General features: G+C 39.1%; 2 protein-coding genes across 2 annotated transcripts in view; one reads left to right on the top strand and one right to left on the bottom strand.

Annotated features, from left to right (window-relative positions):
- pgs1 (phosphatidylglycerophosphate synthase 1) overlaps positions 1–8,374 on the bottom strand; it is a 30,873-nt gene extending 22,499 nt beyond the window's left edge. Inside the window, exons 1-5 of the mRNA XM_065262549.2 lie at positions 8,134–8,374; positions 6,162–6,363; positions 5,625–5,702; positions 4,433–4,529; positions 1,753–1,942 (exon numbers count right to left, since the gene is read on the bottom strand). Of these exons, the coding sequence (XP_065118621.2) occupies positions 1,753–1,942; positions 4,433–4,529; positions 5,625–5,702; positions 6,162–6,363; positions 8,134–8,249 (683 nt within the window). The 5' untranslated portion in view covers positions 8,250–8,374. The remainder of the gene's footprint in view (positions 1–1,752; positions 1,943–4,432; positions 4,530–5,624; positions 5,703–6,161; positions 6,364–8,133) is intronic.
- A 1,063-nt stretch (positions 8,375–9,437) lies between these two features.
- Positions 9,438–12,732, top strand: socs3b (suppressor of cytokine signaling 3b). The gene is made up of 2 exons (XM_065262557.2): positions 9,438–9,668; positions 10,502–12,732. Exon 2 carries the CDS (start codon positions 10,676–10,678, stop codon positions 11,342–11,344), a length of 669 nt encoding a protein of 222 aa, XP_065118629.1. The 5' UTR covers positions 9,438–9,668; positions 10,502–10,675; the 3' UTR covers positions 11,345–12,732.
- Positions 12,733–14,789: the final 2,057 nt, after the last annotated feature.

Here is a 14,789-nt window from a genome sequence, read left to right as displayed (position 1 = left end):
TTGCAAACATTTATAAAAAAAAGTTGCACAATAAGTAAGGCCTGAAATTAGCATTAAGTACAGAAATCGAAATAAATGAATAATAACACTGTCTTTATTGTATGAATTAAATATAATATTTTTTTTAGAGCTACAGAAGTGATTTTCTCTTTGTCTTGGGTTGTTTGATTAACATTAATGACACATACTTAAGTAGGTTAATTGAGGTTACTGTCTCTTTAAGACCAAATAAGCACAGACTGATTTCTGACTCTAATCTATACATACACTTAAGACATAAACAAAAAATTTTTATTAGAAAAAGAATCCTATGGAGATAATTTTGTTTGTATGTGCCATGTCAAGAACAGAAAGATTTTATGTTCGCTTGCTTTTTGAAACACATCTCTCCGTGTATGCACTACTGAGTGAACTTAAACACGTGCGCGCAGAGAGACAGAGGGCGAATTCCAAACAGCGCAGCATGTCGTTAAACATAAAAAACGTTACGTTGTTTTTCATTGCTTTATTCGCCAAATGTATGTTAATAGACTACAGTATGAGACCCATTAGCACAACTCTCTCTCTAAAGTTTACACATCAAGAGTTCTGATCTTTTAAGGGCATATGGATAATTACATCTGATTGGAGCTAGACCAGACACATTCAACCGCATGTCCAAATACGACCACATCGCAGACATGTTGCTTCAGATAAGCACGTGCAGGTAGCGGTTTCTGTTTGCATCCTCACAACATTTCAGCCGTATTGTTTCGATGATAAAAGTCTTTCGGCCGAAAACCGAAATATCACTTTAAAAGTTTTCCAAATGAAGTCCTAGCAACACAATAATAATGATAATTTTTATATATATATATATATATATATATATATATATATATATATATATTTATGGAAGGAAATGTACAAAATGTCTTCTTGGAACATGATCTTTACTTCAAGGGCCCCTCACCTAGGTGTTTTCAGCAATATTAAAACGGTCTCTGGTCTCCCCATAATGTATCTGTAAAGTTTAAGCTCAAATACAACACAGATCTTTCATTATATGACGTTGAACATGGCTGCAATGAAAAATGTGCTGTTCTTGTGTGTGTGCCTTTGAATGCAAAGAAAGCTTCTGTTCCCCTCCCCGTATGCAAAGTAGGGGGTAGAGCGTTTACACATGTGCTTTGGACTACATCAAAACATGTGTCTCTGGCAGAAGGCTTAACTACACGCCCATAAGGCAGAGTTTGAAAGTGGTTATTTGGGCGTAATCAATGTGACATCACATAGGGGATCCCCAATAGCCTTGCGGTTTAAAGGAGATTACATAAAGAAGAATTGATGGATGTTTCTGCACACACACAGGCAACTCATTATCTGATAGAAACACATTTAAGTGCAGTTTCTTAGGTTAGGGGGCCTTAAATGTCCTAATGATTTTGCCATAAAACTTTTTTTAGCCATACAATGTATTGTTGGCTATTGCTAAAAAAATATACACGAGCGACTTATGATTCGTTTTGTGGTGCAGGGTGACAAATAGTCTGTACTGCACATAGGGAATAAACATGACAAAGGTACAAAAAATACACACTGTAAGCATATGGAACAGTAAAATGTTTAGCATGTGGAACAACTATATGCATAATTGCCAATGTCAACTTTGACATTTAAATTGCATTTGTCATAACAAATCACGCTTGTGTGCGTTTGCTGCTTCCGCCACTGTTTAGACATTTGCACATGAATGCATAAGTGCGTACACACCCACTGATGATGAGACTGTTGTCGAAAAGGTAAGCTTTGATGTGCTGTACCCCGATGGTCTCGTTGAAACGCTCGGGCACCAGAAGTCGCAGAAGACCCCGCAGGTCAGGTGTGTGATAGAGGGACACTCTCATCTGTTCAGGGAATCGCTGGAGAAGTGGCAACAACATTGTGCGGGAATTGTGTTTACCTGCATATGCAAAAAACAAACATATTGGTCAGACAAACTCTTCCTATCTATTGTAAGTGGGCGGTTCTTTGCCAGAATAAGATGCAATGACTTTATGCTCGTCATCAGACACCTGACTACCCAGTTCTACAGTACAGCTAATAAAAGATACAGTGTGATAAATTATTATACTAATAAAAGTTCACAGGCTCTTTCATGAGAACAAGCAGGAACTGAATCAATCGAATCAAGGACGTCTAAGCTGTAATATGATGCCTCTTTTACCATAAGATATTAGATTATCAACTCTTACAACATTCGGTGACTCCTAAAGCACAGCCAAATCCGTCAATGGAATGACTAACAATTCCTGTTAAGACATTTTCTAGGTTAAAGGAAAAGAAAAACAGGAAGGAGGTCTTCATGCTATCCCACAATTACCAAAACTGGTTATTCTGCAAATGACACCCAAGTTGCCACATCATTAAAATACATAAAATTTTAGTCTCATTTCAAAGGAAGAACTGAAACCAGCTGGGGTTTTCCTGGAGGCATTACTTCCTTCTCATTGTGGAATATCATCCTAAAGCTATTGCTTTTTATTAAATGCCAAAAAGTTGCCTTCAGATGATGTTCTGACAGTATCAGATACAGTTGCATGCGTCACACTCATACAGTGTGATGACTCCCGTAATGGACAGATAAGAAAGACCATTCACACTGAGCCAGATTTTTAAGAAATAATCTGATCTAAGTCATTATCAGATATTAAACCAAATAAGGATGTGGTGTGGATTGAGCTGTTAATTTAAGATTTCATGTGATTTTTTTTGCTACTTATTTGAGTGGCGTACCATCTAGATAAGGCGTTTTTTGAACTTTTTTGACCTAAATTATTTATTTGAAGTACCTTCTTGAGATTTTAGTAAATATTTCAATAACTTAATAGCACATTTGCATGTTTAATGTCAACGTTTTCCGATATACACTCACCTAAAGGATTTTTAGGAACACCTGTTAAATTTCTCATTAATGCAGTTATCTAATCAACCAATCACATGGCAGTTGCTTCAATGCATTTAGGGGTGTGGTCCTGGTCAAGACAATCTCCTGAACTCCAAACTGAATGTCAGAATGGGAAAGAAAGGTGATTTAAGCAATTTTGAGCGTGGCATGGTTGTTGGTCCCAGACGGGCCGGTCTGAGTATTTCACAATCTGCTCAGTTACTGGGATTTTCACGCACAACCATTTCTAGGGTCTACAAAGAATGGTGTAAAAAGGCAAAAACATCCAGTATGCGGCAGTCCTGTGGGCGAAAATATCTTGTTGATGCTAGAGGTCAGAGGAGAATGGGCCGACTGATTCAAGCTGGCAGAAGAGCAACTTTGACTGAAATAACCACTCGTTACAACCAAGGTATGCAACAAAGCATTTGTGAAGCCACAACACGCACAACCTTGAGGCGGATGGGCTACAACAGCAGAAGACCCCACCGGGTACCACTCATCTTCACTACAAATAGGAAAAAGAGCTAGACCTTTCACAAGCTCACCAAAGTTGGACAGTTGAAGACTGGAAAAATGTTGCCTGGTCTAATAAGTCTTGATTTCTGTTGAGACATTCAGATGGTAGAGTCAGAATTCGACGTGGATCCATCATGCCTTGTTACCACTGTGCAGGCTGGTGGTGGTGGTGTAATGTTGTGGGGCATGTTTTCTTGGCACACTTTAGTCCCCTTAGTGCCAATTGGGCATCGTTTAAATGCCACGGCTTCCTGAGCATTGTTTCTGACCATGCCCATCCCCTTATGACCACCATGTACCCATCCTCTGTTGGCTACTTCCAGCAGGATAATGCACCATGTCTCAAAGCTCGAATCATTTTAAATTGGTTTCTTGAACATGACAATGAGTTCACTGTACTAAAATGGCCCCCACAGTCACCAGATCTCAACCCAATAGAGCATCTTTGGGATGTGGTGGAATGGGAGCTTCTTGCCCTGGATGTGCATCCCACAAATCTCCATCAACTGCAAGATGCTATCCTATCAATATGGGCCAACATTTCTAAAGCATGCTTTCAGCACCTTGTTGAATCAATGCCACATAGAATTAAGGCAGTTCTGGGGTAAAACACAGTAGTAGTATGGTGTTCCTAATAATCCTTTAGGTGAGTGTATTGTAGTGTTGTCTAATAGTCACATAACATACAGAATAAAAAAACATTATATTTTGTTAGTAAGTGTTTTATTCAGATTTGTAAAAATATTTTTTTTATCAACTAATGAACATCTTTCGCAATTTCCTTGCGAACCACAATTGGTTCTTTACCCCCAGTTTGAGAAACACACAGGTTGGGGGAGAAGCAATTTGGTATCTTCAATTCACCTAACTTGCATGTTTTTGTGACCTATGTGGGGAAACCGGAGTACCCTGAATAAGCCCACGCCCACACCGAGAGAAAAATTGGTCATACAGGTAGTCTGAGTGAGTAAGAAGAAAGAGACCGACCTCTTGATCCTCTAGTATAATCTAGCAGAAAATCCACTTTGAGATCAGGTGCATCTTTTGCTTGCGATCGCTCTAATGCCTCTTCCATGCAGTCAACCTACACAGAAAATCAGACTGTCATTAGAAGAGGTAAGACCAAACTTTCTGGTGTACCCCAACACCACCCGCCTATTGTGTAGAGTCAGTGCATCCTTTTGCAGCCCCCCAAAGAAGATTCATGACATAAACATATTAAATGATACAATGTAGTGATGTTGGTTTGTACCCTTATTTTCTTTTAAGGTTCAATTACACAGAATTTATGAAAAATATATGCATTTTATAAAATGTCAAAAAACTCATTGCACCAGTTTCAAAACCACTGGGTTAGGCCAAAAAACTACATATTATGGATGTCAGGTGTAAAAAGTAGAAACTACAGTACCCTGAGCTGTTACATGAGCCAAATACCATTATTAGGCAGACATGCGGATAGACTGACAGGTTTTCAATGACAATAGATTATGTAAACATTCCTCTAAATCTGCAATGTTTCCCTTTCCTTGTACTTAAGATTTCAAATGTCTTGTCCAGCTGGTTTTGCATGTTGGCTGGAACAAGGAAATGACAACCTGCTGTAGACTGAGCTTACAGTATTACACTTACAGTACACACACATACCAAAGTAGATTTTGACGTTTTCAACAGAAAATGTGAATGCTTGTCAATGCAAAATTTGACGTCAGGGTGGTTGAATATGGGCATGAATATGATGAGTATGCACAGTGTTCTGAGTTTTTTTGTGTCACTGAGTTTTGCTCACTAGTCCTATAAAGTATCTATGATAATCTGGGTCCCTATCACTGAGGTCCATGGCCACTAAATTTTTCACCTGGTAGGCAAAAATGCCTCTAGCAACAGATGGTATAAAATGACTTATTCACTAAGCAGTTACCCATGCACCACTGATTTATTGGTTATCTCATCTGACTTGACCTGACATTAACTAATTTTCATACTTCATTTCTTAAGCCTCTCTAAAAACTTAGTTTTTACTAATATGTGAAGTTCCCTTTTACATTTGAGTGGTTAACATCTAAACAGCAGTGGCCTGGACAGCTTCCTTCCTAAGAAAAAATCTCACTTAGACCACAGTCAGTTTTTTGTTAGGCTGTTTTCAGTTACAGTAAAAATGTACAAACAGGATACATACAAGATCTTGCTCCAGAGGTCCTGTGCCAAGGTAGAGGGAAGCCATGACCACACGACTCTTGGCTGTCTTGATTCGAGCCTGGTCAAACAAAGATTTATAGGAGATATGAAAAATGAGAGCTATTAAGTTAAAACTTTATTACAAATTACCAAACTGAGCTGTTAGAGACAATATAAGGAAGTATTACATTATTTTCATTGGAACTTTATGGGTGTGATCCAAAAGATAAGATTATTCCCAACTACCGTATAATAAATTATTTTGGCATCATTGCAAAACAGTTTAATGTTATGTAAAAAAAAAAAACTACTGAAAAGTTACTGTAATAAATTGTAAATCTGTGTTTGAGGCTTTATTAAATAGTCATTACATATGTGAATACCACATTAATTCTCATATTTTCCAACTAATTGCAATCTGGTTTTGCAAACTTAAAGTTACACACAAATGGAGCATTGTGATACTTCAAATGTAATTGGCTCTTAGACAGCAATGGATTAAAAACAGATTTAGTGATCGTATGACACATTTACATACCTTCATAGCCTGATAAAACTCATCAGGTGAATGGAGAACACGAATGTGGCCCCCAGGGACCCTAAAAGCAGGTACATGATCTGCCATCCAGTGGAAGCGAGTGTGGAGCCCATCGACCCCGGTGAAGCCTGGCGGTCTGGAGGAGGCCAGGGGGGACGGGTCAGTCTCTGCCAGGAGAGGGGCCAAGAGTAGCACAGTAGATCTACAGGATAACAGGAAGAGAAAACCCTTTAATCCGCATCCAAAAGTTAGACTGGCAGAGCTATTCATCTGGCTTCACAATGTGCTGTTTTCATGTAGGGCGTTTGTGAATTAACATCTGGTTGCTGAACTGTGATGATGATTCTTGTTTTTTCCTTTTCTGCTTTAACAACAAGCCAATGCATTCAGGAGATCTGAGATCTCCTATTCTTCTTTTCCTTCTGTGCATCAGTCTTCAATTGTATGCAAAACAGGCCTACCCAACCACTCTTGTTAAAGTAAATATGCTGTCCTATAGGTATACAAGCTGGAAAAACACTGCAAACATGGTTTAATGTGATGATTTGAGCTCCTGTATAGTTTAGTGGTATTAGTAGCGAATAAGACCATGGGTTTGAACACAGTGATAAAAATATATACCTTATAATGCACCGTATGTCGCTTCGGATAAAAGCATCTGCCAAATGCATAAATGTAACTGTGAAAAGCAATCTTTATAATACCAAAACACCTAGAGCTTTGTTTGTATACTTATATTAGGCTTACCTACAAAAAATATCAGCCCTTGAGGGCTACCAAGATGGCTACCAACTGATCTGATTTGGGACTTACACTAAACATGGTAATGTCCAGCTCCAAAGGCAACAAAACAAGGCACAAAGGCAGTAATATGGTCTGTATGACACAACATGAAGTCTAAAACCCTGCAACCCTTCACTCAGATCTACTGCCAAACCCCAAGGTCACGCTGAGTTCTTTACAACCCAGACGGTGTTTTTCTTCATCGAATCCGGAGCCTTACCGCACACGACAGTAGAGCTCACATAAATCCAGAGAAAACCAAATGAAAGAGGCGCCGTTATGACCGAGTGTAAAACAATGCTGGTGAACTGCTGATTGCGAATCTAAATGACCTCCATCTCTCACACAGATCAAACCGGTTATAAAAACACACAGTGACAAATCTGCCGTAACGTACTGGCTTTGTTCGAAAAGCATGAGAAAATCTGGGGAAAACTTTCTTGATTGAAAGTTAGTTAATTTAGATAATAGAAACATGACTTTAATAAAATAATAGGTGTGTTGCAAAACAGTTCATATCTGAGTGTTCTTTTACTGCAATGCACATCTAATAATATTATAGCAAACCTTATTACTTAAGTCTGAAAAGAACTGTATGTCGCTTTGGTGAAAGCATTGCATAAATGTATATATTTATCAAAAGACATCCAGCAAGCTCACTGTACTCAAACAACTAATAGTTAACTTTACTGGAATGCAATACTGTATTATTTTGTCTTTTTGACTAAGTGCATGAACATCTACAAAACAAAATGTGTTAATAAAATCAAAATTATCAAAATATGTTCCATAATAACTGTCTGAATCAAGAATATGGTTGTTGTACTCTGATGATGCCTGAACTTGATAACATCTCCTAAAAACGCAAGTGCTTCAACGTTACATGCCCTATCTGATTTTCCTGTTTATCTCTATTTACTCTCATCACACCGTAGTGCAGTTTGACAGCTGTCAATCACCAATAGAAAAGTCACGAGGGTGTTTACCGAAAATTACAAGCAATTAACTTTAGCAGATGTAAAACTTCTACTTAACATTTACAGCACATATCTGCATTTAATTCGCTTTTAAAGCAACACATGAATAGAAAAGTTCTCCTTTACAAAACCACAAGCTAACGCTAGTGAAACACGCAAGACTCTACAACTGGATTTCTATCTATCCCCTGTATTTATGTCATGAAACGAACCCTCTCCTCCGATCATGAGTCCTTAAGAAACGGTCTGAAATCCTCGTGAAAACCCAGGAGAATGCAGGAGTGTAGACGGAGAACACAAGTCTTTTCCATGTCATGGGCGCCGCCATGTTTTCACGGGAATTTTGAATATAGAAACTTTATGTAAACACTCGTTCCCCAGACACTCAACAGACATCCGTTTTGGAGTGAAAAAGCGCAAAACACAAGAATATCGTGTTTCAATTTGTAATACAACTGATGCAACTATATCTGTATATAATGATTTCTGCATAAATTCTGCCAAATTGTGCTATTCTGAACTCACTTTATTTATACAACGTGTAATTTTCATTATAATAGTTGCTAATTACACCTTATTATTACATGTACACTATTTTTAAATATTCCACTTCTGGTTAGATTCTAACTATATAATAGCTCTGTTGAATCGCATATAACTTAAGTGTTATTTGCTACTTTATTTTAATTTTTATATTCAAAAGCATTTTTAAATTTGTACAGTACTGTCCACAACTTTGGCAAATATCCAAAGCTAATCATTTACAAAGGGTGATTAGTAGCCTAATGTAAATATTACCCTGGCCTGGTGATTCATTGAAGTCGAGATTGTTTACTGCTCGTTTCCTATAGATGGCGTATGGAACAAATCCAGTAAGTAGAGTAATAAAAACATGTGATATACTATAGCCTACTTACTATATTCATAAGGTACTTTATAGCAAATTGTAGTATACTCTGTATTATAGAATATTACAGTAAAATGCATATAATGCAGTTTTCTGTAAAAACTAGTATGCTATACTTTTACTAGCATTTACTATAGGTTTACAACACTTAAGTAACTAAATATTACTACAGTTTATGATATAGTACATATTAAAGTATACTGCATTCTTCTTCATGTAGGGTTAAATAACATGACGGTATGCAAAATGCTTTGCAAAAACCCATTTTCCTGAAAACCGAATGTTCCATCATGCACGCGTGAGGATGCCAGTAAATTACATTATAGTGCGGCTCTGCAAAACCAATCAATAAAGAAATGAATAAATCAAATCGAGTGCGAATAAAACAGCATAATATGCAACATGTGTGTGGTCGGTCATAACACACCGAGCACATTTCTATCCGCAAGGGCAATGCATTTTTTTCACCTTGTGTGAACAGGGAAGGGAGGGGGAAGAAATCCCGTAAAAAAGGGTCACACTGATTATTTATTGGCAGTCCGCCACTTGCGTGTCTGTGTGTGAGTGTGTGGTTGCTTACTGGAACACCGATGGGAGGGAGGAGCCTTTTAGAAATATCAGTCGCTACTTCAACTCCATGCCACAAGCAGTAGGATACCTTCACTACCTCTGAAAGACTTTAATACAGCTGATCACCGATCAACTGTTAAACAACTGACATGAAACTCATCTTTATCCCTTTCAAAGAAGGCACGTTTTGTATAAACACTTGTATGGGACTCAACAAAGGGAGCTATGTTTTAGGAAAAGTCCAAGATTGAGTCGGATAACGCTTTGAAGGTAAATACAAAGGTTTTGCTGTGTTTTCTGATGTACTGTCGGTTATAAAAACCAAAACCATGGTTGAGTATCTTTGGACCTTTTTATCAATATACCGGGATATAAACAGCGTTATAACGTGTTTATATATGCGGCGCTACACGTCCGCGTGAAACCGTTTCTTAATACTCAAGCGCGCGCTAACGTGCTATCTTTAAAATCCACTTTAGTTTTTTACCTAAATGTGTGCCAGTCGGACTAAAACGACCTCGATGTAACCTGACTAAGTTGGTCTATTCCAGTAAGAGAGAGTGAAGGGGTATTTACAGTGTAACACGAGCCAGAGACCGTGTGTCATGAATGAGGAATTGGGTTATTCACAACGAACTGGAGGACCTCATTCATAACTCGCTTTCTAATAGACCGAGTGAATATCGAGTTTACTCCTGCTAAAAATAAAGCTTTGATTGCCAACTAGTTCATTTTTCTTCAGACAGGACATTTGCGTCATTGAAACGCTTACATTTACGTGTATTAATTTGATAGATAGACTGTTTTATCTAAAAACGACTTATAGGGCATGCAAAGTACGCATTGTTTTATCAGTAAGTGTCTTGGGATTAGAACCTATTAGCTTTGCGTTGCTAACACTTGCTTTACCAGCTGAGCTTTAGGGGAAACGTTTGGGTTCTTTGAAGGGGAAAGGCTACGTTTTTAAGTCCAACACGTGTGAGAAACATTGAATCTGGTTGTTAAGATGTATCATAAATGTGATGTCATGGCAGATGTCAGTAGTCTGCTGGCACCAATGTTCAGGATATGCTGACTTATCCACTCATTTTTTCCTCTTTTAGCCTCCTTCCATACCCACTGAGACGTCAGTTCTTCTGAATGTGGAAGAGGTGTCAGAGCTCTGGGCGTTGTGTTGGTGCTCTCCGGTGTCTGAGCACCCTGGCTGGGACGGCCCTTCGGCCCTGGACACCGAGCACCAGTGGTTGCCGGGCGGTACGGGGGGTGGGCAGAGCGCCATGGTAACGCACAGCAGGTTTGACAGCGTCATGAGCAGCAGCCCCTTTGAAGGCGGCGTGCGCCTGCCCCCTCACCGGTACAAGACCTTCAGTTCAGAGGCGCAGTATCAGATGGTGCTCGCGGCTGTGCGAAAACTTCAAGAGAGCGGCTTCTACTGGAGCACGGTGAGCGGGAAGGAGGCCAGCTCGCTTTTGAGCGCGGAGCCCCCGGGTACCTTCTTGGTGCGTGACAGCTCAGACCACCACCACTTTTTCACCCTGAGCGTTAAAACGACCACGGGCACCAAAAACCTGCGCATCCAGTGCGATTCCTGCTCGTTCTATCTGCAGACCGACCCGCGGAGCGAGCAGGCGGTGCCTCGTTTTGATTGCGTCCTCAAACTTATCCATCACTACATGCCACCTGCGAAAGGGACCTCATCTATGGTCCAGGCTGCAGGTAGCGGTGATGGGGACAGCGGAAGGTCAGCAGACGGGAGCGCGTACTTCATTTACTCTGGTGGAGAGAAGATCCCGCTGCAGCTATTGCGTCCACTGGCCTCTAGCATGTCCAGTCTGCAGCACCTGTGTCGAAAGACTCTAAATGGCCATATAGATGTGTCCACCAAACGGGATCAACTGCCTCAAACACTCCAAGAGTTCCTCCAGGAGTATGATGCCCCTATCTAGCCATTCTTTCAAGCTCCAGATGCGTTTCAGATGGAAAGAGCCGCATGGGCAGAAGATGTGCGTGCCAATAAATGCTCACAGATCCGCAGAATGGCGTGAGTGGAGATATTTCGCTCCACACCTCTGTGTCTGTCAGTATTGCGGGCCAGCTGTGCCTTTGACCTCTGGATTGTGAACTTTGGCAGGTGGCTGCCATTTGAAGGACAGCATGAGATGCGTGTACTCCCGGTCAAGTGGACGGCTGCCAGGATCTGACATCTCGGCCGCTGTTGACACGAAGCGATTTTTTTCTGGTGGCTGGTTGCAAAGACAAACTGCTGAAGATAAACACGAGTGATAGTTGATCAGTACAGGAGTTAAGTGTGCTGCTGTGGCAACGGTCCAGCTCCTGTCCGATCGATCGGGAGACGCTCTCACAATCTGTTTTATCCAGCTCGACATTTTTGACTTTCTCCTGGAAGGAAAGCTCTAGCTAGCCCTCCGTGTTTGAGCGAGAGCCGGTTGTTTGCGATGACGCACACATTTCCACTGCTTCTTGCCAAGTGTAATTGCCTCATAAGTGGGCGTGGGGGCGCAAACGGGGTGGCTACTTACCGCTCGGAGCCGACACTGCTTCGTCTGCTCTGTGGACTGTGCAGCGTCAAGAGGAGGACTAGAGAACAGATAAACCAGACGTGAGGCCTTTAACTCGGACGCTTTCGGCCTCTGACCCCTCTTAGCCCTCTCTGGAGAAGACGGCCCCTGAGGACAGCTCAGTGGACTGTTGTTACTTTGTTTTTGACAGGAGCCAAAGCAAGCATTAGTTTCATATTTGTGCTAGGAAAAGGCAGGCAACAAGTGAAGATTGTTCATGGTTAAATTACAATGTAAAATGTATACACGAATTGACTTTCACATACTGTGAAACAAATACAAGCACAGTATGACAAATCTTTAACTGATTTACGGTGGCGTTTGGCATGAAGAACTATGCGTCTCTGGTCACGCAGAGAGGCATTCGTGCTTTATGTGCGCATGAAAAATCAGTTACGCTTCAGCACCCTCGTTCAATAACAACGACACAGTGTTTGTTTCGCTAGCAGGACTAAAATCTGCTATTCACTGAATGTATTATGAGTCTATGGAAGGGCTTATGGTTCAACGTTTTTCATATTTTGTCAGATCAAGGTGTTAACATGTGTGGCCACCAACAGGGACAGCATGTGTTTTACTCTGTCTTTTATAAAGATGTCTCATCTTAAGATCTGGTCTGATGACCGCAGTGCAAGCTTGAAGATCAGAAAACAAAGGCATTAAAATAGTAAATGCGGCAAGAAACTTTGCACATATTTATATTTATAAACTATTTCCATAATTTATATTAAAGAGCACTATTTTTACAAAATGCATCCCACCGAGTGCCTCGCATTCTTGAGAAAATGTTATGTTGTTCTCCCATGCCTCAGGCTTTACATATGCAAGATGTTAATGTGGCATTTGTTGTAGAAAACATTTCTTCCTACACATGCATACACATAGATGAAAATACCACAACTGCTCTTGTTTTCATAAAAACAGGCCTGAGGCTTACTTTGAGGTGTGCGTTTGTGTGTATGTGTGTACAGGATGTGTCTGAGTGCACTTTCTGTTGATCAACATTAAAACATTGCCTCTCCTTGATCTATAGATCACTCCAGGTTATCCATTGTTCCTTACAGGAAAAACCTTTATGAACGGGAAGTAAACACAACTCAAGTTCTTGATCACTAATATGTATTTTACATACGCAGCTGTTGGTTAAAGAAGCCAAAAATTCGGTCATTATTCACCCTAATGCCATTTCAATGGCTTACTGTAACTCTCCATCTGGAGCACAAGAGAGGCATCTTTTATGGTAAAGTGTTAGGGGCTGACAGCCTAAGTCGCTCTTTACTTTTATTGAATAGATAAGAGTTGCAGTGAAAGTGAATGACGTTCAGTCTCTAACATTCTGCTTTCTTTGTTAAAGTAAAGTTGCCTGTATGTGTGATTTCAATCTCAGAATTAAATATACTTATATTATAAATTGATGAGGTAAGTTACTTTGAAATCTTTGCACAGTGCTTAACAAATTTATTAAACAACCTATCTGTCTCAAAGACCATCCAGCATCATGAATTGCTTTTTGAAGAGAAGTGAGGAACGTCAAAGTAAATTTACGTTTTTTATGGCACATTAAACTTTTCTTAAGCAAAAATTAATCAAGCTTAATATTCAACCATTAAAACGTATTTTTCTATTAAGTACTGCAAGTAAATCTGAATAAAATAATAATAAAGTGCTTTACTATTTATTTCTGGATTTCATGTAAAACAGTACATTTGAAAAAGTATGAATTGCAACAATAATATTTTAGCAATAGAAATATAATGTGGCTAAAAGCTTACACATACTGGTTGATTAACCATTACAGAAACATTAAAAAATTATTTTGGTAATCATTAATACTGAAACCTTACATTTGCTCCAATAAATCAAATTCAGGTGGTGGTTTAATAATTTTATATATATATATATATATATATATATATAGTACACATGCACATTGCAGGAACTGAAAAAACTGCTTAACCAAAATAAACCTGCCAAGTCAATCGAGCCCTAAGGCAAGGACATGAAACCAAATACAAATGAATAAATGTTGACAGATTTTTATTTTAGTTGAACTATGCCTTTAAGCACTTTGTCTTCACATTTTCATTTCTATCAGCTAAAATTTTCATCTAACATTGCTTTTTAAGTGTATATACTGGGAATATATTGAAATTGTTTCAGTTTATGACCTGCGCTATTGCACTTATTTAATAGATTAACCCCTCTCTAATTAATTTTCTCTCCACTTAAGTAAAGGCTTTTATCAGTTCACTGTCCTCATATTAGATGATAATTAACACATTGTAAAAGTAGTAACTCACAAACCATTAAATGCCTAAGTGAAAAAAATCAATAAGCCTTGATAATCTTTCTGAGCGAACCCAATACAGCCTAATGACACAATATAGGACTTACAGGCCTTGTTTAACAAGGCTTAGGCAGGACTAGGTCTTAGTTAAATTAAGATGTTTAAGCATCTTATAAAAATGCCTTAGAAAAAGACGTTACTGGTGTGTGTCTTGAGACAGATTAAGGCACTGGTTTATTTTTAAAGGGGCCATGTCACAAAACTTTTTTTAAGATGTCAAATAAATCTTTGGTGTCCCCAGTGCACATATGTGAAGTTTAAGGTCAAAATACCATATCAATAATTTATTATAGCATGTTAAAATTGCCACTTTGTAGGTGTGAACAAAAATGTGCCGTTTTGGGTGTGTCCTTTAAAATGCAAATGAGCGGATGAATTGCAAACAATGATCACAAAGATGGTGGTTTGTTGAAATTGAAACTCAATTGTGCTGTGAATTATTTATCTCTCTTTTTCTCTGCACTA

The sequence above is a fragment of the Paramisgurnus dabryanus genome, chromosome 1, assembly GCF_030506205.2.
Source record: "Paramisgurnus dabryanus chromosome 1, PD_genome_1.1, whole genome shotgun sequence".
Lineage (NCBI taxonomy): Eukaryota > Metazoa > Chordata > Actinopteri > Cypriniformes > Cobitidae > Paramisgurnus > Paramisgurnus dabryanus.
The sequence above is the reverse complement of the archived record's forward strand: the minus strand, read 5'-3'. Positions and strand labels throughout refer to the sequence as shown.